At 49.6% G+C, this 24,431-nt stretch overlaps 1 protein-coding gene across 1 annotated transcript in view; it reads right to left on the minus strand.

Moving 5' to 3' along the window:
* Positions 1-24,431, minus strand: part of DCTN2 (dynactin subunit 2) — an 85,989-nt gene that overhangs the window by 17,381 nt on the left and 44,177 nt on the right. Inside the window, exons 4-6 of the mRNA XM_075337079.1 lie at positions 11,044-11,105; positions 10,263-10,361; positions 9,800-9,960 (exon numbers count right to left, since the gene is read on the minus strand). Coding sequence (XP_075193194.1) covers positions 9,800-9,960; positions 10,263-10,361; positions 11,044-11,105 — 322 coding nt within the window. The remainder of the gene's footprint in view (positions 1-9,799; positions 9,961-10,262; positions 10,362-11,043; positions 11,106-24,431) is intronic.

Genomic DNA, 24,431 nt, shown 5'->3' on the forward strand with positions numbered 1-24,431 from the left:
CACCCATAAGTAGAGATAGAGTAAAACTCGGAATAACCGGAACTCTGACTACTAACAACAGCCGGTGAAACACACGGAACAAAAAAACTGCCAACAGGCAACAGGGAGGGTGCTGGGTCTCCCATGTCGGAACTATAAGAAAAAGAATTTAAGGTAAGTAAACAAAATTCTCTTTTTCTTTATCGTTCCTTATGGGAGACCCAAACCATGGGACGTTCCAAAGCAGTCCATGGGTGGGAATAAACCAAACTGAGAAGTAGGCAAAACCTAACTTCACAAATGGGCGACAGCCGCCTGAAGAATGCGTCTGCCCAAGCTCGCATCTGCCGAAGCATGAGCATGCACTTGGTAGTGCTTCGAAAAAGTGTGCAGACTGGACCACGTGGCAGCCTGACAAACCTGCTGAGCTGTAGCCTGGTGCCTGAAAGCCCAGGAGGCACCGACAGCTCTGGTCGAGTGCGCCTTAATCCCTGGCGGGGGAGGCGCCTGAGAACACTGGTAGGCATCGGTGATAGCCGACCTGATCCAACGAGCTAGGGTCGGTTTAGAAGCAGCGAGACCCTTGCGCTGACCAGTGGTTAGCACAAAAAGTGAGGTGCACCGCCTAAAAACGGCAGTGCGTGACACAGATTCGGAGCGCCCGCACCAAATCCAAGGTATGCAACGCCTTTTCAAAGCGATGCACAGGGGCCGGACAAAGAGAAGGCAATGAAATGTCCTGGTTAAGGTGGAAAGGAGACACCACCTTAGGGAGAAAGTCCGGAGACGGACGAAGAACCACCTTGTCTTGGTGAAACACCAAAAAAGGTGACTCCGAAGAGAGCGCAGCCAAATCAGAGACTCTCCTGAGAGAAGTTATGGCTACTAGAAAAACAACTTTCTGTGAAAGTCGAAACAAGGGAACCTCCCTGAGCGGTTCAAAGGGGGGTTTTTGTAAGGCCGTGAGGACCAGATTAAGGTCCCAGGGATCCAAGGGCCTCCGGTAAGGAGGAATGATGTGAGATGCGCCCTGCATGAAAGTGCGCACCTGAGCCAGTCGGGCGATACGCCGCTGGAACAATACCGACAGAGCTGACACCTGTCCCTTGAGGGAATTGAGGGACAGTCCTAGCTGTAGACCGGACTGTAGAAAAGACAGGATGGTCGGCAAGGAGAACGGCCAAGGGGCATGGTCGGAAGAGCGACACCAGGACAGGAAAATCCTCCAAGTCCTGTGGTAAATCTTGGCCGAGGAAGACTTCCGAGCCTGAAACATGGTGGAGATGACCTCAGAGGGAATGCCTGAAGCCGTCAGGATCCAGGACTCAAGAGCCACGCCGTCAATCTGAGAGCCGCAGAATTCTGGCGGAAGAACGGACCTTGAGAGAGAAGGTCTGGGCGGTCCGGGAGATGCCACGGCACCTCTACGGACAGACGGAGCAGGTCTGGGTACCAAGCTCGCCTGGGCCAGTCCGGAGCAATGAGTATGACTCGACGGCCCTCCATTCTGATCTTGCGCAGAACCCTGGGCAAGAGCGCTAGAGGGGGAAACACATAGGCCAGACGGAACTGAGACCAATCTTGAACCAGTGCGTCTGCTGCGAAGGCTTGAGGATCGTGGGAGCGAGCCACGTAAACCGGAACCTTGTTGTTGTGCCGGGATGCCATTAGGTCCACTTCCGGAGTGCCCCACTTGCGGCAGATTGATCTGAACACTGACGGGTGCAGGGCCCACTCGCCGCTGTCCACGGTTTGACGGCTGAGATAATCGGCCTCCCAGTTTTCCACGCCTGGGATGTGGACTGCAGACATGGTGGACTTGGAGTCCTCCGTCCACTGGAGGATTCGTTGAACCTCCAACATCGCCAGACGGCTGTGAGTCCCGCCCTGGTGATTGATGTAGGCAACAGCTGTCGCGTTGTCCGACTGAACTCGAATGTGCTTGCCCGCCAACAGGTGGTGAAAGGCTAGGAGAGCTAGAAACACAGCTCTGATCTCCAGCACATTGATCGAGAGGGCTGATTCGGACGGAGTCCAAGTGCCCTGAGCTCGGTGATGGAGAAATACTGCTCCCCAACCGGAGAGGCTGGCATCCGTGGTGAGGATCACCCAGGACGGAGTCAGGAAGGAGCGGCCCTGGGACAGAGAGAGAGGCCGAAGCCACCACTGAAGGGAGCTCCTGGTCTGTGACGACAGAGCCACCTGCCTGTGCAAGGAAGAGATCCGCTTGTCCCAACAGCGGAGAATGTCCAGCTGCAGGGGACGCAGATGGAACTGAGCAAAGGGAACCGCTTCCATTGACGCCACCATCTGACCCAGCACCTGCATGAGGTGTCTGATGGAATGACGGCGGTGCCTCAGCAGAGAGCGCACCGCCAGACGAAGGGACTGCTGTTTGACTAAGGGCAACTTGACAAGTGCCGGCAGAGTCTCGAATTGCATCCCTAGGTACAAAAGCACCTGGGTCGGGATCAGAGTGGACTTGGGCAGGTTGACAAGCCACCCGAACTGAACTAGCGTGGCGAGAGTGAGAGAGACACTCCGCTGGCAGTCTGCACTGGATGAGGCCTTGACTAGAAGGTCGTCCAGGTAAGGAATCACTGCCAACCCATGGAGGTGCAGGACCGCAACCACTGCTGCCATGACCTTGGTGAATACTCGAGGGGCCGTGGCTAAGCCGAAGGGGAGAGCCACGAATTGAAAAATGTTCTTCTCCGATCGCAAAGCGTAGCCAACGCTGGTGTGAAACCGCAATAGGCACATGCAGATAGGCATCTCTGATGTCGATGGATGCCAGAAAATCTCCTTGGGTCATTGATGCAATGACCGATCTCAGAGATTCCATGCGAAAGTGCCGCACCTGAACATGCTTGTTGAGAAGCTTGAGGTCCAGGATGGGTCGGAAGGAACCGTCCTTTTTGGGGACTAGAAAGAGGTTTGAGTAGAAACCGCTGAACCGTTCCCGGGCGGGAACCGGAACAATTACACCGTTGGCCTGCAGGGATGCCACGGCCTGAGAGAAGGCGGCGGCTTTGGAGCAGGGGGGGGTGGACAGAAAAAATCTGTTTGGCGGGCTTGAAGAAAATTCTATCCTGTAGCCGTGGGAGATGATATCCCGCACCCACTGATCGGAGACGTGTTGCAACCACACGTCGCCAAAGTGGGAGAGCCTGCCACCGACCAAGGAGGTTGCTGGCGCGGCTAGATAGTCACGAGGAGGCTGCCTTAGTGGCAGCGGCTCCTCCGGTCTTTTGAGGACGCGGCTTTGCGCGCCAGTTGGATTTACGATCCTTGGCTGCGGTAGTGGACGAGGTCGAGGGCTTAGAGGACGACCAGTTAGAGGAACGAAAGGAACGAAACCTCGATTGGTTCCTGCCCTGGACAGGTTTCTTGGGTTTAGCTTGTGGCAGGGAAGTACTCTTCCCGCCAGTAGCTTCCTTAATTATGTCATCCAGCTGTTCCCCAAACAGCCGGGACCCAGTAAAAGGGAGACTCGCAAGGTACTTCTTAGAGGAAGCGTCTGCTTTCCACTCTCGAAGCCACAAGATCCTGCGGATCGCGAGGGAGTTAGCGGAGGCCACCGCAGTGCGGTGAGAAGCCTCCAGGATGGCAGACATGGCGTAGGATGCAAAAGCCGAAGCTTGAGAAGTTAAGGCATCCGTCTCAGGAATAGAGTCCCTGGAGAGGGAATGAATCTCTGCCAGAGAAGCAGAGACTGCCTTAAGAGCCCACACTGCCGCAAAAGACGGGGAGAACGAGGCTCCTGCCGCCTCATATACAGACTTGGCCAGAAGGTCAACCTGGCGGTCAGTGGGATCCTTAAGAGAAGTGCCATCAGCCACAGCTACGACTGTGCGGGCTGAGATTCTGGACACCGGAGGGTCTACCTTTGGGGACTGTGCCCATTCCTTAACCACCTCTGGTGGAAAAGGAAAACGGTCATCTGAACTACGCTTCGGAAAACGTTTGTCAGGACAGGCCCTGGGCTTGTTAACAGTGGTGTGAAAGCTGGAGTGGTTAAAAAAACATACTCCTAGGTTTCTTAGGAGAGGTAAACTGGTGTACCTCTACCAGAGAGGGTTGTTCCTCTGACTCTTGTGGGTTGAGGTTCAGTACGGAGTTAATGGACGCAATCAAGTCACTAACATCCGCATCACCCTCAGACAAGTCAATGGGCGGTAAAAACACGGAGGGCAGAGAGATACAGGAAGAAATACAGGGGAGGGAACATCTCCCCAGAGAGGAGTGCCCTCCCCTCTGCTGGTCGGGCGGAGGGCGGCGCCGTATGCAAAACATGCAGAGAAGCCAAAACCGAAACTAGGCCCAAACTGAAGCCGGGGCCTAGATTTTAAAATGCGGCCGACGAGCAGGCACCTTCGGCGCGGTTCTCAGGGGAAACCCCCAGAACCGGCCGGAATTAACAGTAACGCTAAAGCACATACTGTCCCTCCAATAAAAGTACCCGGGACCCCTGAAAAAACGTCTCAATACTTAGCTTTTGAGACGCAGGGCCATGTCCCTGAGTGGGGGTTAACGCTCCTTCCAGCAGGGACCAGACAGGGCTGCGGATGGAGATCGGCCTCCTGCAAGCAGAGAGGACCGTGATGGCTCCCACTTCAAACAGAGCCTCGACAGAGGATGCGAAGGAGCTCGGCATGTGAAGGCTCCAGCCTTATTAAAGTCAACCTTAACAGCACCCGACAGAGTGGGGTGTGAAGGGACATGCCGGGAGTCCAGACTGGACCCGCTTTTCTTCCAAATCTTTAAAATAAAAAAAAAAAAAAAAAAAAAAAAAATATATCAGAGAATGCAAGTGTGTGATCCTCCTGAAACACAAAGCATTGAACTGGGTAGATTGTCATCCAGGGGGTGTATATAGCCCGGAGGGAGGAGCTACACGTTTTGAGTGTAGTACTTTGTGTGTCCTCCGGAGGCAGTAGCTATACACCCATGGTTTGGGTCTCCCATAAGGAACGATAAAGAAAGTGGGCAAGGCAAATGGCCAGGGAGAAAAACCCTGATCAGAGCACCAAGATAAGAATATCCTCCACGTCCTGTGGTAGATCTTGGCGGACGTTGGTTTCCTAGCCTGTCTCATAGTGGCAATGACCTCTTGAGATAACCCTGAAGACGCTAGGATCCAGGACTCAATGGCCACACAGTCAGGTTGAGGGCCGCAGAATTCAGATGGAAAAACGGTCCTTGAGACAGCAAGTCTGGTCGGTCTGGTAGTGCCCACGGTTGGCCCACCGTGAGATGCCACAGATCCGGGTACCACGACCTCCTCGGCCAGTCTGGAGCGACGAGGATGGCGCGGCGGCAGTCGGACCTGATCTTGCGTAACACTCAACAACAGTGGGCAACAGTGCCAGAGGAGGAAACACATAAGGGAGTTGAAACTGCGACCAATCCTGAACTAAAGCGTCTGCCGCCAGAGCTCTGTGATCTTGAGACCGTGCCATGAATGTCGGGACCTTGTGGTTGTGCCGGGACGCCATTAGGTCGACGTCCGGCATCCCCCAGCGGCAACAGATCTCCTGAAACACGTCCGGGTGAAGGGACCATTCCCCTGCGTCCATGCCCTGGCGACTGAGAAAGTCTGCTTCCCAGTTTTCTACGCCTGGGATGTGAACTGCGGATATGGTGGAGGCTGTGGCTTCCACCCATAGCAGAATCCGCCGGACTTCCTGGAAGGCTTGCCGACTGCGTGTTCCGCCTTGGTGGTTGATGTAAGCCACCGCTGTGGAGTTGTCCGACTGAATTCGGATCTGCCTGCCCTCCAGCCACGGCTAGAACGCCTTTAGGGCAAGATACACTGCCCTTATCTCCAGAACATTGATCTGAAGGGAGGACTCTGGCTGAGTCCAAGTACCCTGAGCCCTGTGGTGGAGAAAGACCGCTCCCCACCCTGACAGGCTCGCGTCCGTCGTGACCACAGCCCAGGATGGGGGCAGGAAGGATTTCCCCTTCGACAGAGAAGTGGGAAGAAGCCACCACTGAAGGGAAGCCTTGGCTGCCCGAGACAGGGAGACGTTCCTGTCGAGGGACGTCGACTTCCTGTCCCATTTGCGGAGAATGTCCCATTGAAGTGGACGCAGATGAAACTGCGCAAAAGGAACTGCCTCCATTGCTGCTACCATCTTCCCTAGGAAGTGCATGAGGCGCCGCAAGGGGTGTGACTGGCCTTGAAGGAGAGATTGCACCCCTGTCTGCAGTGAACGCTGTTTGTCCAGCGGAAGTTTCACTATCGCTGAGAGAGTATGAAACTCCATGCCAAGATATGTCAGTGATTGGGCCGGTGTCAGATTTGACTTCGGAAAATTGATGATCCATCCGAAACTCTGGAGAGTCTCTAGAGCAATGCTCAGGCTGTGTTGGCATGCCACTTGAGAGGGTGCCTTGACAAGCAGATAGTCTAAGTAAGGGATCACCGAGTGTCCCTGAGAGTGCAGAACTGCTACTACTGTTGCCATGACCTTGGTGAAGACCCGTGGGGCTGTCGCCAAGCCGAAAGGCAGTGCCACGAACTGAAGGTGTTCGTCCCCTATGGCGAAACGCAGGAAGCGCTGATGCTCTGGAGCAATCGGTACGTGGAGATAAGCATCTTTGATGTCGATTGATGCTAGAAAATCTCCTTGGGACATTGAGGCGATGACGGAGCGGAGCGATTCCATCCGGAACCGCCTGGTTTTTACATGTTTGTTGAGCAGTTTTAGGTCCAGAACAGGACGGAAGGATCCGTCCTTTTTCGGCACCACGAACAAGTTGGAGTAAAAACCTTGACCCTGTTGCTGAAAAGGAACAGGGATCACCACTCCTTCTGCCTTCAGAGTGCACACCGCCTGAAGAAGAGCATCGGCTCGCTCGGGGGGCGGCGATGTTCTGAAGAACCGAGTCGGAGGACGAGAGTTGAACTCTATCCTGTAACCGTGAGACAGAATGTCTCTCACCCAACGGTCTTTTACCTGTGGCAGCCAGGCGTCGTAAAAGCGGGAAAGCCTGCCACCGACCGAGGATGCGGTTTGGGGAGGCCGAAAGTCATGAGGAGGCCGCTTTGGGAGCGGTTCCCCCGGCGGTCTTTTTAGGACGTGACTTAGACCGCCATGAATCGGAGTTCCTCTGATCCTTCTGAGGCCTTTTGGACGAGGAGAATTGAGACCTGCCCGCGGACCGAAAGGACCGAAACCTCGATTGTACCTTCCGTGGTTGAGGTCTGTTTGGTTTGGACTGGGGTAAGGATGAATCCTTTCCCTTGGATTGTTTAATGATTTCGTCCAATCGCTCACCAAACAGACGGTCGCCAGAAAATGGCAAACCGGTTAAGAACTTTTTGGAAGCAGAGTCTGCCTTCCATTCACGTAGCCACATGGCCCTGCGGACTGCCACCGAATTGGCAGATGCTACCGCCGTACGGCTCGCAGAGTCCAGGACAGCATTAATGGCGTAGGACGCAAACGCCGACGCCTGAGAGGTTAAGGACACCACTTGCGGAGCAGACGTACGTGTGACTGCATTAATCTGCGCATGACAAGCTGAGATAGCTTGGAGTGCCCATACGGCTGCGAATGCTGGAGCAAAAGACGCGCCGATAGCTTCATAGATGGATTTCAACCAGAGCTCCATCTGTCTGTCAGTGGCATCTTTGAGTGAAGCCCCATCTTCCACTGCAACTATGGATCTAGCCGCCAGTCTGGAGACTGGAGGATCCACCTTGGGACACTGAGCCCAGCCCTTGACAACGTCAGGGGGGAAGGGATAACGTGTATCCTTAAGGCGCTTGGAAAAACGCTTATCTGGGCAAGCTCGGTGTTTCTGGACTGCCTCTCTGAAGTCAGAGTGATCCAGAAACGTACTCAATGTACGCTTGGGAAACCTGAAACGGAATTTCTCCTGCTGAGAAGCTGACTCCTCAATTGGAGGAGCTGGTGGAGAAATATCCAACACCTGATTGATGGTCGCTATAAGGTCATTCACTATGGTGTCACCTTCAGGTGTATCTAGGTTGAGAGCGGCATCAGGATCAGAATCCTGATCTGCTACCTCCGCTTCATCATCCAGAGAGTCCTCCTGCTGAGACTCCGAACAGTGTGATGAGGTCGAGGGAATTTCCCAGCGAGCCCGTTTAGGCGGCCTGGGACTGCGGTCCGTGTCAGAGACCTCACCCTGGGACCTATGGGTCACCCCAGGAGCACTTTGCTGCTCCAACTGAGGGGGGCCTGGGGTCAATGATTGAACAGTGCCCGTGGCCTGAGTCACCGGTCTGGACTGTAAGGCTTCTAGTATCTTAGCAGACCATTTATCCATACTCTCAGACAGTTTGTCAGCAAATACTGCAAACTCCGTCCCTGTCACCTGGACAGTGGTAGCAGGTGGTTCCACCTGGGCCACCAGTAGCAGAGGCTCCGGCTGAGTAAGTGCCACAGGGGCCGAGCATTGCACACAATGAGGATCGGTGGAACCTGCCGGTAGTATAGCCGCACATGAGGTACAGGTTGCAAAGTAAGCCTGTGCTTTGGCACCCTTGCTTTTTGCGGACGACATGCTGTTGTCTCCTCTGAGTACAATCCAGGAGGGTATATAGCCAAAAATCAACAGTGCGACCGTACAGTGTAAATGTATAGCATATAAGCATATATATATATATATATATATATGTACACTTCGGCACTCAGTGGGGCCAGCACCCAGGTGCTGCTTACCGACCGCTCAAAGCGGTTGTGTGATCACCAGATTCCCTTGCCTGGGCCTCCCAGAGCCGTGTTGTCTCTCCTCTCCAGCGTCAGAAGTGCTGACAGGAATGGCTGCCGGCGTTCTGTGGGGAGGAGGGGGCCGTGGGCGTGCCCCAGAAAGTGCGGGAATCTGATGCCCCACTGAGCTGAGTGAGGGGGGAGGAGGATACAGAGTATGCTCCAGCCCTCAGCGCTGACGTCCTGTGCAGCGTCCCGCCCTTCCCCTGACTGGCAGGCCTGGGGGCGGGAATATGCGATACTAGGCCGCAAAAGCCGGGGACTAAAGTTATAAGCGCGGCCGGCAAATAAGCGCGGCCGGCGCGGTAGTCCCCGGCGCACTAACACACCCAGCAGTGCTGCAGTGTGTATGGCACAAGCGCTCCATGCGCGGTCCCCCAGGGGGACACAGAGTACCTCACAGTAGCAGGGCCTTGTCCCTGACGATACCCGGCTCCTGTCCAGCAGATTCCCCAGGGGCTGCGGAGGGAGCACGGTCTCAGTGCCTGGAGACCGATTAGGATCCCACTTCACCCAGAGCCCATTAAGGGATGGGGGAAGGAAAACAGCATGTGGCTCCTGCCTGTGTACCCGCAATGGGTACCTCAACCTTAACAGCACCGCCGACCAGAGTGGGGTGAGAAGGGAGCATGCTGGGGGCCCTGTTATGGGCCCTCTTTTCTTCCATCCGACCTAGTCAGCAGCTGCTGCTGACCAAGATGTGGAGCTATGCGTGGATGTCAGCCTCCTTCGCACAAAGCATGAAAACTGAGGAGCCCGTGAGGCACGGGGGGTGTATAGGCAGAAGGGGAGGGGCTTTACACTTTTAAGTGTAATACTTTGTGTGGCCTCCGGAGGCAGAAGCTATACACCCAATTGTCTGGGTCTCCCAATGGAGCGACAAAGAAATACTTGTAACACAATAAGGCACAAGTATCTTTTCTCAGTCTTGAACTTTGTATTGAATGGATGTGTCACATCATAAAGCAATCAATACTGACGGACTGCTAGAGAAGTGAACTATAACAAACAGGCCTAAGTACAAAAAAAACACAGCCCACACAAAATGTCAAGTAGTAAAGTGGATTACTTACTTTGCAAGTGCTCCATCAGGATCTGTCAGGTTGATGGCAGCATCAGGACCTAACAACTTCTCTAGGTGGTTGGACACTAGCTGCTGCTTCAGAGCAGCCACCTGTTTAGCCAGGGCGACCGGAGTCAGCTTCTCTTCAGCGGCCGATTCCTTAACCGTGCTCTGGTAACAGGAAGCAAAAATTAGGATCAATATATTACATAAAGTAAACATCTGTAATAAAGGATTAGAGCTTTACATCTCTTATTGTGTGTCATACTGTACATATGGACCAAAATGTGTGTAACGTCTTGTGATCTTGGCTATGCTGGTAGATTGCCTTCACAGGCTGTTACTGAACATTGCAGAATTGCCCATTATTGTCGGCATGCCTATGTAAGTTGATTGAAATAGGCAGAGGTATTTTTTTTCACCACCTAAACCATCCTTAGTTCTTCAACAAAGCGTCATTGGAAGACACTTGCCTGTATTTTCTCCACTTCTTGGGTGAGTTCCTGGACTTCGTGCAGGAGCCGTTGATATTTCTGCTGTGGCGTTTCTTTCAGTCCTACTCCATCTCCCAGCTACACAACAAGAAGGGAAAATGGAAGATTTAACAAGATGACTAAACAGATGGGTCAACTGACGGCAGGATATTCACATCGCGGCTCCCTGAACTCCACAGAAGAGTCCCGCTGACAAGTCAGGAGGCAATACAGAGCAGGATGCCTTCTCCCATCCCCCATTCAGAATGCAAATCATTCCAGCAAAACCCCACAATACAACGAAGAAACGGTGCAGTCTCAGCAGCTGAGCCTGCGCCATCCGCAGCAGAACCCGGCTGTAATACACCACTGGGGTCCTGGTGCAACAGCCGAGGTCAGGGAGAAATCCCTGCGATATAACCCCTTAAAAGCCATAGTGACTAGCGGCATCTAAGGGTTAAGCTAGGGAGACTTTTGCCATTATAACTGTCCTCTACAATATAGTTGTTGGTGTCCAATGATTTGATATGGCAGCAAAGTGCTTAATTAAAGCCCTTCATTGTGACACCTCATTATACAAATTCGGCCCCAAAAGGGCAAAGAATCTACGACAGATTGCAGCAAATGATTACAATTTTGTTAAAATCACATCAATATGGAAGAACCGTCTAGATAAGGATATGTGCCATCTAGTAAACAGGGAAATGTCACATGTGATGCATTAATCAGACAACAAAAGCAAATCCCATAGTAATAAATAACATTATAGCACGGGACTCACAATTTCATACTCCCCAGACTCATATCCGGTCCTCTTTGTCTTGCTTATACGGTCAGAGAAATCTGTAAATAGGAAAAATTATGTCATTTGACCATAGATGACAGGCACAGTATGAAACACCTTTACATTGTAGTGTATCTGCCTTCTTAAGGAGTCCAAGAAGTCTGACCAAAAAGGGAATCTGTCAGCAGGTTTTTGCTACCTCATCTGAGAGCAGCATGATGTAGGCAAGGAGATTCTGAATGCAACAACGTATCACTTAGATCAGGGTTCCCCAACTCCAGTCCTCAAGGCCCACCAACAGTGCATGTTTTCAGGGTTTCCTTAGCATTGCACTGCTGTTGGAACAAGCACCTGGGCAGGTAATTACATTAACACCTGTGCAATACTAAGGAAATCCCAAAAACCTGCACTGTTGGTGGGCCTTGAGGACTGGAGTTGAGGACCTCTGACTTAGATTACAGGGAGCAGCCATTCTGACACAATTAGAATTTTTAGATTTAGCCATGTAGCAGAGCTGAGAGAAAGCTGCCCCCCCCACACCAGGCTCTCATTAGAGATGGCACATTGACAGTGAGGTGTCAGAGGGAGGGGTGTGTCGGACTGCATTGCACGTGACTTTGTAGTGCAAGCAATGGTAATGGTCCTGCTGCTTAAATAAAAAAAAGCAAATAAACAACAGATCGGATTGTGACAAAACAGACATCCCTGAATCTATTGTTTTAACCCTTGTAGCATGCTTTCTTCAGCTTATATAGCAAAAACCTGGTGACAGATTCCGTTTAACAGTACAAAGTGATGGCACATACCAGACCCATGTTACATGGGAATATCCTTTCAAAACCGTCACAGTCATATAATGCATATAATATAAATTTACGTCATATAGGCACAGATGTGTATGGAGTGTTGCCAGCAGCACGACTAGGAACTTGATTTTTTTGCGCCTTTTTTTCTTCCCTATTTTTCAAGAGCCACACCTATTCTACTTTTCAATTGACATTGCTGTAGGACTTTGTTTTATTTTTTTTTGCAGGACAAGTTGTAGTTTTCAAGGACACCATTCACTTTAAGATACAATGTACTGAAAAGTGAAGAGACATTTTAAAGGGGCGTCAAAAATGTTGGGAGAGGAATGTAAACATTTTTCGGGTTTTGTTTTTACGATGTTCATTGTGCAGTAAAGATTACCTGATTCTAAGATTCTTCTGGATTACGGCACTACAAAACTTGGATTGTTTTGCTTTTTTTTTTTTAATTTTAGTAGTTAAATAAAAAAAAAAAAAAAAAAGGTTTGAAACCACACAGTTGAAATATCAATGGCTCCTCTATGAAATCCAGGAGTTCACCCAAAAAGTGGGGAAAATACAGAAGCGCTCCTTTGACACATGTGGTGTTTAAATGTAAGTCCCCTGCCCCAGTCTTAATCTGTTTGCTGAGTCGCTCCGGTCGGCTTCTGGCAATTTGTGACCTACCGGCATCTCCAATGTTTCCTGAAGGACGTTAGAGGATAAACTGTGGAAGAGAAGCGCAATAGGGTCTTACCCCAGTAGATGGGGGGGGGGGAATCAAGGAGGGTGGTCTTACTCACCTATAGGGGTTGTGAAAGTCACAACGCCTATAACAGCATGTTAAGAAATCCAAGCCACGGCAGCGGACCCAAAATTGGCAGATAACAGAGTAGTAGATAGGGATGTCAAACCGCGCCACTGACTCAGCCGATCCAGGAGATTATGGATTAATGTTGCTTTTATTCATTACACAGATCAAGTCAACGCGTTTCGGGAGGCACAGCTCCCTTCATCAGGACAGACTGGCAAGCAAAACAAATCCTTTTGCTTGCCAGTCTGTCCTGATGAAGGGAGCTGTGCCTCCCGAAACGCGTTGACTTGATCTGTGTAATGAATAAAAGCAACATTAATCCATAATCTCCTGGATCGGCTGAGTCAGTGGCGCGGTTTGACATCCTGAAGGACGTTGGAAGTCACAACTCAACGCAACTCTATGAGATCCTTATTCTGACTCGGAGTTGTTTTGGGATCTTGGGTTCAAATCCCACCAAGGACACCATCTGCAAGGAGTTTGTATGTTCTCCCCGTGTTTGCGTGGGTTTCCTCCGGGTACTCCGGTTTCCTCCCACACTCCAAAGACATACAGATAGGGAATTTAGATTGTGAGTCCCAATGGGGACAGTGTTGCCAATGTATGTAAAGCGCTGTGGAATTAATAGCGCTATATAAATGAATAAAATTATTATTATTATTATTATCTTGTGACATAACTTCTGACTGGTCAAAAGTGACAGACACAAGATGGCACTGTGGGACCGGAGTGTCACCGAAAAACAATAAAGACGACGGCAGGCGCGTATAAGAACAGGGACAGGGGGGCTTACATGTACAAACTCTGGGGTGTCGTAGCATAAGTGCACTAGCACTCATTGTCCCTTGCGATGCAGTTACAGGATGCCCGTCTGTTCCCCCGGCAGTCGGGTGTCTGCTTAAGGCCCTGTGCGCACTGGAAAAAGGAATTTTCTTAAGAAAATTCCGTAGGCACTGAAAGATTACCCCACCCGCGGAAAAAAAACTGCACCGAAATCTGCATGCGTTTCGGTGCGTTTTTTCCGCGGGTTTGTACATGTGTTTTAATGCATTCAATGCAATAAAGCACATTGAAAAAAGAAAAAAAAAAAAGGTAATTTCCTAGAGCGACAGACAGAGCGACAGACAGAGCGACAGACAGAGCGACAGACAGAGCGACAGACAGAGCGACAGACAGAGCGACAGATCAATCCACAGATAGAGTCCCTGTGAGGACACACTGCAGTTCTCCCGAGCGGTAATGTGTTCACATTACTGACTGTGAGAAATGACCTGTGGTTACTCCTGCAGTCTTGTTGCGAGGCTGCATTCAGTACAGTGTGTCAGACGGGGCTGGATCAGTCTGCAAGCGTCGTGGGACATGCGTGGATTACACCGGAGCTGTGTGTTTGGGGGGTGTAATAAAGGGGTGAAAGAGGGGGCTTTTTTGTTATGTTATTTAACCCCTTCACCCCCGGCCACTAAAACACCCTAATGACCGGGCCATTTTTTGAAATTCTGACCAGTGTCACTTTGGCAGGTTATAACTCTGGAACGCTTCAACGGATCCTGGCGATTCTGAGACTGTTTTTTCGTGACATATTGTACTTCAATGTCAGTGGTAAATTTAGGCCGATATTTTTTGTGTTTATTTGTGAAAATTTAGAAAATTTTGCGAAAAGTTTGAAAATTTCGCAATTTTCAAACTTTGAAAATGTATGCCGATAAATTTGAGAGATATGTCACACAAAATAGTTACTAAATAACATTTCCCACATGTCTACTTTACATCAGCGCAATTTTCTAAACAAATTTTTTTTCCGTTAGAAAGTTAGAAGGGGTCAAAGTTCATCAGTAATTTCTCATTTTTCCAACAAAATTTACAAAAGAATTTTTTTTAGGGACCACATCACATTTGAGGTGACAGAGGCCGAGGTGACAGAAAATACCCAAAAGTGACCCCATTCTAAAAACTGTCCCCCTCACATTGCTCAAAACCACATCCAAGAAGTTTATTAACCCTTTAGGTGCTTCACAGCAACCAAAGCAATGTGGAAGGAAAAAATGAAAATTTTACTTTTTAAACACACAAATGTTACTTTAGCCATAAAATTTTCATTTTCACAAGGGAGAAAAGAGAAAGTGCACCCTACAATTTATTGTGCATTTTCTCCTGAGTACGCTGATTCCCCATATGTGGTAAAAATCAATTGTTTGGGCACACGGCAAAGATCAGAAGGCAAGTAGCGCCATTTGAATTTAACACAAAATTAGCTGCACTCATTAGCGGACGCCATGTCGGGTTTGAAGACCCCCTGAGGTGCCTAAACAATGGAGCTACCCCACAAGTGACCCCATTTTGGAAACTAGAGCCCTCAAATAATTTTTCTAGATGTTTGGTGAGCACTTTGAACCCCTGTGGGTTTCACAGAAGTTTATAACGTTGAGCCGTGAAAAGAAAAAAAAATTTTTTTTACCACAAAACTGTTGCTTCAACTAGGTAGCTTTTTTTTCACAGGGGTATCAGTAAAAAAATGCACCATAAAATGTATTGTGCATCTTCTCCTGAGTACGCAGATACCTCATATGTGGTGGAAATCAAATGTTTGGGCGCACGGGAGGGCTAAGGCAAAGAGCGCTATTTGAATTTTTGAGTGCAAAATAAGCTGCACTCATTAGAGGACGCCATGTCGGGTTTGAAGACCCCCTGAGGTGCCTAAACAATGGAGCTCCCCCACAAGTGACCACATTTTGGAAACTAGACCCCTCAAGGAATTTATCTAGATGTTTAGTGAGCCCCAAGGGGCTTCACAGAAGTTGATAATGTTGAGCCATGAATACAATTTTTTATTTTCACCACAAAACTGTTACTTGAACCACGTAGCTTTTTTTTTCACAAGGTTATCAGGAAAAAAAATGTACCATAAAACGTATTGTGCAATTTCTCCTGAGTACGACGATACCTCAGATGTGGTGAAAAGTAATTGTTTGGGCGCATGGTGGGGCTCAGAAGAGAAGGCGCACCATTTGGCAGCTAAATTGGTTGGAATCATTAGCGGACGCCATGTTATGTTTGGAGACCCCCTATGGTGCTTAAACAGTGGAGCTCCCCCACAAGTGACCCCATTTTGGAAACTAGAGCCCTCAAGGAATTTATCTAGATGTTTGGTGAGCCCCTTGCACCCCCAGGTGCTCCACAGAAGTTGATAACGTTGAACCGTTGAAATTTTTTTTTTTTTCCACCACAAAAGTTTTGCATCAACCAGGTAGCTTTTTTTTTTTTTCAACGGTATCAGGAAAAAAATGCACCATAAAACGTATTGTGCAATTTTCCTGAGTACGCAGATACCTCATATGTGGTGGAAATAAATTGTTTGGGCGCATGGTGGGGCTCAGAAGAGAAGGAACGCCATTTGACTTTTCAAACGCATAGACGCAGTGCACTGATCGGCCGCTGCAGGACGCACGTTTGGATGAGATCTAAAAAGCGTCTGGGATACGGAAAAAGAAAGTCACGCCAAAAATTGAGCAGGGATGCAGATCCGTTATGTGCATCCCTGATCAGCGCTCGGCGGGACGCACGGACAGATGCAATACAAAACGCGTTGGGGATACGGAAAAAAAAAAAAAAAAAAAGTCACACCAAAAATTGACCACGGATGCAGATCCGTTATCTGCATCTGTGATCAGCACTCGGTAGGACGCACGGACAGATGAGGTGTAAAAATGGACAGGATACAGGGGAAAAAAAAAAAAAAGTTATACTAGCAGGAGGATCACTGACCAGAAGGCAAGCGAGATGGACAGCTTTACAGGAGCAGCAGGCAGGACGTTGGACAAATCAGCAGAAGACCCAGGAAGAAGGACCCAGGGATGGAGGCAGATGTGATCGGGCCAGTGAAGACCTCGGACGACCCGGTGAAGGCAGGTAAGAGGACGTCGAGGGGAGGGGGAGAGCAGAGGGGGATACCGGAGAAGCAAAGAAGGAAGGAAGCAGAATAGAGAGGACAGGGGAGGCAGGCAAATCGCAGGGGGAGCAGATCGGGATGTCGGGGGGCAGATCGCGGGGGGGCACGGACCATAACGGGAGCGGAATACTCACGTGGAGCAGGAGCGGTGACATCTGCGTCTGCAGCGGCAGCAGAGGTGACGTGGTACCACAAGTACCAGCCAGTGCACGCTGCAGACATGTTGGGGGAGGCTCCCCAGACCAGCACAGGCCTTGTGAGGGCGGCCACCTGCAGATCAGACCGCCCCACTGCACACTGATTGGAGCGACTGCGCGTCATAGCACGATCGCTCCAATCAGTGCTGCAGGGGCTGGGGGCGGCATGTTTGAGGTCCACCTATGATATGCTGTAGCTGCTACAGCATCTCATAGCTGGATCTCACAGTATCGCACTAATTCGGGCATTATTTTTGCCGAAATCGGTGCAAACGATGTGGTTGGCGGTTCAGATTTGAACAGCCAATCACATCGATCGTCTATGGGGGGTGGCAATGCCACCCCCCCCTGGGGTCAAGCAAAGGTCCCCCCTGCTGTAAGAAACAGCAGGGGACATCATTTGAAAGCCGTTGCTATGGCCACAGCAATCAAATGAAGTTTAGGCAGTAAAGTTACGTCCCTGGTCGTTAAGTCACGTTAAAATAAGACGTAATTTTACTGCCCGCGGTCGTGAAGGCGTTAAAATAAAGGATTTTTCGGTGTGTGTGTTTTTTCACTTTACTTATGGGTTAATCATGTCAGCTGTCTCATAGACGCTGCCATGATTAAGCCTGGACTTAATGACAGCGGATCGCTGCCACTAACTCGTTATTACCCTGATTTGCCACTGCATCACAGCAATCGGGAAGAGCCGGGAACACTCCGGGACTGTCGCATAATGGATGCAACAGTCCCGGGGCAGCTGCGGGCTGATATTCTCAGTTGCGGGAGGGGGAATTAACCCTGGCCCTAGCCTTCCCCAGCCTGAGAATACCGGGGCGTCGCTGTGTGTTTACCTTGGCGGGACGGTAAAAATACGGCGGAGCCCGCGGGTTTGTTTATTTTTAATTTGTACGTTTGATTTCTATGTGTATTCTATATGTCTGTGTGTGAGTGTGATCTGTGTGTATTTTATATCTCTGTGTCTGATATGTGTGTGTTTACTCTATGCTCCTCTTCCTCTTCCTGTCATAATGACATTACTTCCCTGCAAAACGCAGGCAGTGATGAACATTATGTCCCGAAAAACACGAAATACCGCAGGGAATAACACAGGAAAACGCAATGAACCACACAGAATTTGCTACCTGCGTTATTCCCTGCGGGATTTCACGATTACATTACAGTCAATGGAGTGAAATCCGCAGCGACGTGCGGAAAAGAAGTGACATGCAATGGTTTTTGCTGCGGGAATCCCGCAGCAAAACATGCAGCTGTCAAAATCCGCCTAGTGCGCACAGGATTTTTTTTTCCCATAGGATTTGCTGGTGAATCACTGCAGAGATGTTATGAACATTTTCTGCAGCGAAACATGCAGCAAATCCGCAGCAAAAAACGGCAAGTGCACACAAGGCCTGAAGCTCAGATATTAGTCCCCCCCAATGAAACCCCAAGGGGGCTGGGCAATATACATATAAACAGTGCAGACCAAAAGTTTGGACACACCTTCTCATTCAAAGAGTTTTCTTTATTTTCAAGACTCTGAAAACTGTAGATTCACATTGAAGGCATCAAAACTATGAATTAACACATGTGGAATTAAATACTTACCAAAAAAAGTGTGAAACAACTGAAAATATGTCTTATATTCTAGGTTCTTCAAAGTAGCCACCTTTTGCTTTGATTACTGCTTTGCACACTCTTGACATTCTCTTGATGAGCTTCAAGAGGTAGTCACCAGAAATGGTTTTCACTTCACAGGTGTGCCTTGTCAGGCTTAATAAGGGGGATTTCTTGCCATATAAATGGGGTTGGGATCATCAGTTGTGTTGTACAGAATTCTGGTGGATACACAGCTGATAGTCCTACTGAATAGACTGTTAGAATTTGTATTATGGCAAGAAAAAAGCAGCTAAGTAAAGAAAAACGAGTGGCCATCATTACTTTAAGAAATGAAGGTCAGTCAGTCCGAAAAATTGGGAAAACTTTGAAAGTGTCCCCAAGTGAAGTGGCAAAAACCATCAAATGCTATAAAGAAACTGGCTCACATGAGGACCGCCCCAGGAAAGGAAGACCAAGAGTCACCTCTGCTGCGGAGGATAAGTTTATGTTCAATCTATTTTTATTGGAAGTTATCAGGATTACAAAAAAAAACCAACATAGAGTCATATAACAAGTTATGCAAAGAAAGCAATCTGCAGAGAGCAGCCTGCCGGTGTCCCGTACAAGCAGCATATCGATTCTTAGGCATTTTCAAAACCTTTGAAGCGTATGTAATGATGAACACAACAAGTTCGTGGATTTGCAGTACCAGAATTGAAATTCAGAGAATATAGGCAAAGAACGTATTCTTATTCAAAACTTCAAAAATTTAAAGATTATGCCGATGTTCAAACTGCTAGTATTGAGAAAAGCAAGCTCAGGAGTAGAAATGTCAAGTTTCAAATTTAGAAGCGGGGATCAAGCAAGCCTAGTAAGTTAATACTTTAGTATTCCCTCGCTCAATGGAAAAAACTTGCTGACCGGAGCCATTAAAGTTATGAATGAAACAACAAAAATATTTATAAAATAATATATACATATCTCTCATTATTCCAATATAAGATCAGGAGAAAATACCATAGGCAGAAAGAGTTTGAAAGAATAAGAAAGGAAAAGGATATGGAGGAGAAAGCAGAAGGAGATGAGAGGAAAATGGGGAAGAGATGGGGAAAAAGAAAGGAGATGGAGAGGGGGAGGAAGGGGGGGGAGGGGGTTCCTCTGAGGTCTACATCTTCAAAACAGTTTATGGAAGTCAGGTGAATCCCTAAACATTATCCAATCGTTCCAGGTCCTGTAAAATTTATCTCTGGTGTCTGCGCCCTCGGCAGCAAGCTCCTCCATCCTACAAATATTTGCCATCTCCATGTACCACTCGGAAATAGGAGGGATTGTGGAAGTTTTCCAGTATCTAGGAATGGTGGAGCGTGCCGCCGCAAGGCAGAACCGCAGAATATCTCGCTTATGATATGTGATAGCGTGAGGTAAGACGGAGAGGAGTGTTATCTTGGGACAGTTCTCAACTGTTTTCCCAGTTATGAGATGGTAGTTCGAGAGTACTTTTTGCCAGAACTGCTGTATTCCTTCACATTCCCACCAAATGTGAGTCATTGTGCCAACCTCCCGTTCACATCTCCAACACATTGCTGACACCGTAGGGAATATTGAATGAAGCTTAGCTGGAAATTGGTACCATCTCGTCAAGATTTTAAAATTCTTCTCCTGTGTGGCGCACGTAGCTGATAATTTATGTGTGAATAAAAAGCATTTTTCCCATTCAGCTGGTGAGATATGTTGTTTCAGCTCACTTTCCCAAGCCAACTGGTAGCCTCGTTTGCCTGAGGTCCCAATTTCATTGAGAATGCTGTACAGCTGAGAAACCGGGCGTTCAGGCTGATCTTTTTTCGTAAACAGTTTTTCAATGGCGTTGTATGTGTCTCGAACTCGGCCACTGGACCCCAGCGCGGATACAAAGGCCTGCAGCTGGAAAAATTCCAACCACTTCCTTCCCCCGCCCAGATGCTGAGCTTGAAAAAATTGGAGGGACGGAACCTTGCCATCAATCAGGATGCTCCCCAACCGGGTGTCCTCCTCTGCCCTCCAGCCGAGAAAGCTTCTTTGTTGATATCCTGGGCGGAACGATGGAGTGGAGAATAAAGGCGTGAGAGGACCAATATGTTGTGTAGGGGATAACTTATTGGATATTGTATGCCAGACCCTAAGAGTGTCTTTGGTGAAGTCTGAGTATGAACCCACCTCAGAGAGGTCAGTGATAGGCAGCCATGGAAGATGATGAAGTGGTATCTCCAGCCCCTCCTGCTCCACCTGTATCCACTGCTTGGAGACCTTGTTAAAATGCCAGTCCACCAGGCGGGACATGGCCGCAGCCTGCATGTAGCCCCTAAAATTGGGGAGACCGGCCCCACCCAGTGCCCTAGGGAGGGTCAGGGTGCGGAGATTGATTCTAGGCTTCAACCTACCCCACACGAAACGAATGATGGCTGATTGAAGGCTACAAAAGAAGCTGGAGGGGGGGGAAATGGGGATAGTGCGGAGGATAAGTTTATCCGAGTCACCAGTGTAGAAATCGCAGGTTAACAGCAGCTCAGATTAGGACCAATGCCATACAGAGTTCTAGCAGCAGACACATCTCAAGAACAACTGTTAAGAGGAGACTTTGTGCAGCAGGCCTTCATGATAAAATAGCTAGGAAACCACTGCTAAGGACAGGCAACAAGCAGAAGAAACTTGTTTGGGCGAAAGAACACAAGGAATGGACATTAGACCAGTGGAAATCTTTGCTTTAGTCTGTTGAGTCAAAATTTGAGATCTTTGGATCCAACCACTGTGTCTTTGTCTGACGCAGAAAATGTGAACGGATGGACTTTACATGCCTGGTTCCCACCGTGAAGCATGGAGGAGGAGGTGCTTTGCTGGTGACACTGTTGGGGATTTATTCAAAACTGAAGGCATACTGAACCAGCATGGCTACCACAGCATCTTACAGCGGCTTGCTATTCCATTCGGTTTGCGTTTAGTTGGATCATCATTTATTTTTTAACAGGACAATGACCCCAAACACACCTCCAGGCCGTGTAAGGGATATTTGACTAAGAAGGAGAGTGATTGGGTGCTACGCCAGATGACCTGGCCTCCACAGTCACCAGACCTGAACCCAATCGAGATGGTTTGGGGTGAGCTGGACCGCAGAGTGAAGGCAAAAGGGCCAACAAGTGCTAACCATCTCTGGGAACTCCTTCAAGACTGTTGGATGACCATTTCCGATGTCTACCTCTTGAATCTCATTAAGAGAATGCCAAGAGTGTGCAAAGCAGTAAAAGCAAAAGGTGGCTACTTTGAAGAACCTAGAATGTAAGACATATTTTCAGTTGTTTCACACTTTGTTAAATATTTCATTCCAGATGTTTTAATTCATAGTTTTGATGCCTTCAATGTGAATCTACAATTTTCAGAGTCGTCAATGCGGGCAGCGGCAGGTCAGTCCTGGTGGAGGCGGCGGGTCGGTGCTGCAGCGGAAGATGCGGTGGTTGTGTGGTGGAGCAGGCCGGTGCAGCAAGTGTCCCAGATGCTCTGTAAGCAGTGTGGGCTTAAAAAAAGTGGTACCCGAAGCGGCACGTGGGCAGATGGAGCTCTCACCCAAGAGCTCCATCTGCGCACGTGCCGACTCTGGGCACCATCATTTGAAGCCCAACCGCAGACAGACCATCTGGGACACCCGCCGCACAGCTAGCCGGCCACTGGCACAGACCGGCACCCGGCCGCTCGCACAGAGAGCCCCCACCAATTCTCCACCTCCCGGTAAGCTATTGTCGGATTTTAAGACGCACCCTTCATTTTCCACGCAAAATTTTGGGAGGGAAAGTGCATCTTATAATCTGAAAAGAAGGGAATTTTGTTTACTTACCGTAAATTCCTTTTCTTCTAGCTCCTATTGGGAGACCCAGACAATTGGGTGTATAGCTTCTGCCTCCGGAGGCCACACAAAGTATTACACTTTAAAAAGTGTAACCCCTCCCCTCTGCTATACAGCCTCCCGTGCATCACGGGCTCATCAGTTTTGGTGCCAAAGCAGGAAGGAGGAAACTTATAAATTGGTCTAAGGTAAATTCAATCCGAAGGATGTTCGGAGAACTGAAACCATGACCCAAAAGAACAATTCAACATGAACAACATGTGTACACAAAAGAACAACAGCCCGAAGGGAACAGGGGCGGGTGCTGGGTCTCCCAATAGGAGCTAGAAGAAAAGGAATTTACGGTAAGTAAACAAAATTCCCTTCTTCTTTGTCGCTCCATTGGGAGACCCAGACAATTGGGATGTCCAAAAGCAATCCCTGGGTGGGTAAAAGAATACCTCGATAAAAAGAGCCGAAAAAACGGCCCCCTCTTACAGGTGGGCAACTGCCGCCTGAAGGAGTCGCCTACCTAGGCTGGCATCTGCCGAATCATCGGCATGCACTTGATAGCCAAAAGAACGGTAGGCTTCAAGAATCGGTTCCTTGATCCACCGAGCCAAGGTTGACTTGAAAACCTGAAATCCCTTACTCTGGCCCGCGATAAAGACAAGAGCGCATCGGGCCGGCGCAGGGGCGCCGTGCGAGAAATGTAGAGCCGGAGTGCTCTCACCAGATCGAATAAATGCAAATCCTTTTCACATTGGTGAACTGGATGCGGACCCAAACAGAGTAAGAAGATATCCTGATTGAGATGAAACGGGGATACCTTAGGGAGAAAGTCCGGGATCGGACGTAGAACCACCTTATCCTGGTGAGACACCAGGAAGGGGGCTTTGCCTGACAGCGCTGCTAGCTCAGACACTCTTGAGTGATGTGACTGCCACTAGGAAGGCTACCTTTTGCGAAAGGCGAGATAGAGAGATCCCGCATCGGCTCGAAAAGTGACTTCTGAAGAGTCGTCAGCACCCTGAAAAGATCCGAGGGTGCTAACGGACGCTTGTAAGGTGGGACTATGTGGCCAACCCCCTGCAGGAACGTGCGGACCTGCGGAAGCCTGGCTAGACGCTCTTGAAAAAACACGGAAAGCGCCGATACTTGTCCCTTGAGAGAGCCGAGAGACAAGCCCTTGTCCATTCCAGATTGAAGGCAAGAAGAAAAGTGGGCAAGGCAAAACGGCCAGAGAGTAAACCCTGAGTCAGCACCAGGATAAGAAGATCCTCCAAGTCCTGTGATAGATCTTGGCGGACGTTGGTTTCCTGGCCTGTCTCATGATGGCAATGACGTCTGGAGATATCCCTGATGACGCTAGGAGCCAGGACTCAATGGCCACACAGTCAGGTTTAGGGCCGCAGAATTCAGAAGGAATAATGGCCCTTGAGACAGCAAGACTGGTCGGTCTGGGAGTGCCCACGGTTGACCCACCGTGAGGTGCCACAGATCCGGGTACCACGATCACCTCGGCCAGTCTGGGCGACGAGGATGGCGCGGCGACAGTCTGACCTGATCTTGCGTAACACTCTGGGCAGTAGTTCCAGAGGAGGAAATACATAAGGCAGTCGAAACTGCGACCAGTCCTGAAGTAGCGCGTCTGCCGCTAGAGCTCTGTGATCCTTGGACCGAGCCATGTATGCCGGGACTTTGTTGTTGTGCCGGGACGCCATTAGATCGACGTCCGGCGTTCCCCAGCGGCAACAGATCTCTAGAAACACGTCCGGGTGAAGAGACCATTCCCCTGCGTCCATGCCCTGGCGACTGAGAAAATCTGCTTCCCAGTTTTCTACGCCCGGGATGTGAATTGCGGAGATGGTGTAGGCTGTGGCTTCCGCCCACAGCAGAATCCGCCGAACTTCTCGGAAGGCTTGACGACTGCGTGTGCCGCCCTGGTGGTTGATGTACGCAACCGCCGTGGCGTTGTCCGACTGAATTCGGATCTGCCTGCCCTCCATCCACCGCTGGAACGCCTTTAGGGCTAGATACACTGCCCTTATCTCCAGAACATTGATCTGAAGGGAGGACTCTGTCGGAGTCCAGGTTCTCTGAGCCGAGTGGTGGAGGAAGACCGCTCCCCACCCTGACCGACTCGCGTCCGTCGTGACCACAGCCCCGGCTGGGGGCCGGAAGGATTTTCCCTTCGCCCAGGAAGTGGAAA

This window comes from Anomaloglossus baeobatrachus, chromosome 2, assembly GCF_048569485.1.
Source record: "Anomaloglossus baeobatrachus isolate aAnoBae1 chromosome 2, aAnoBae1.hap1, whole genome shotgun sequence".
Lineage (NCBI taxonomy): Eukaryota > Metazoa > Chordata > Amphibia > Anura > Aromobatidae > Anomaloglossus > Anomaloglossus baeobatrachus.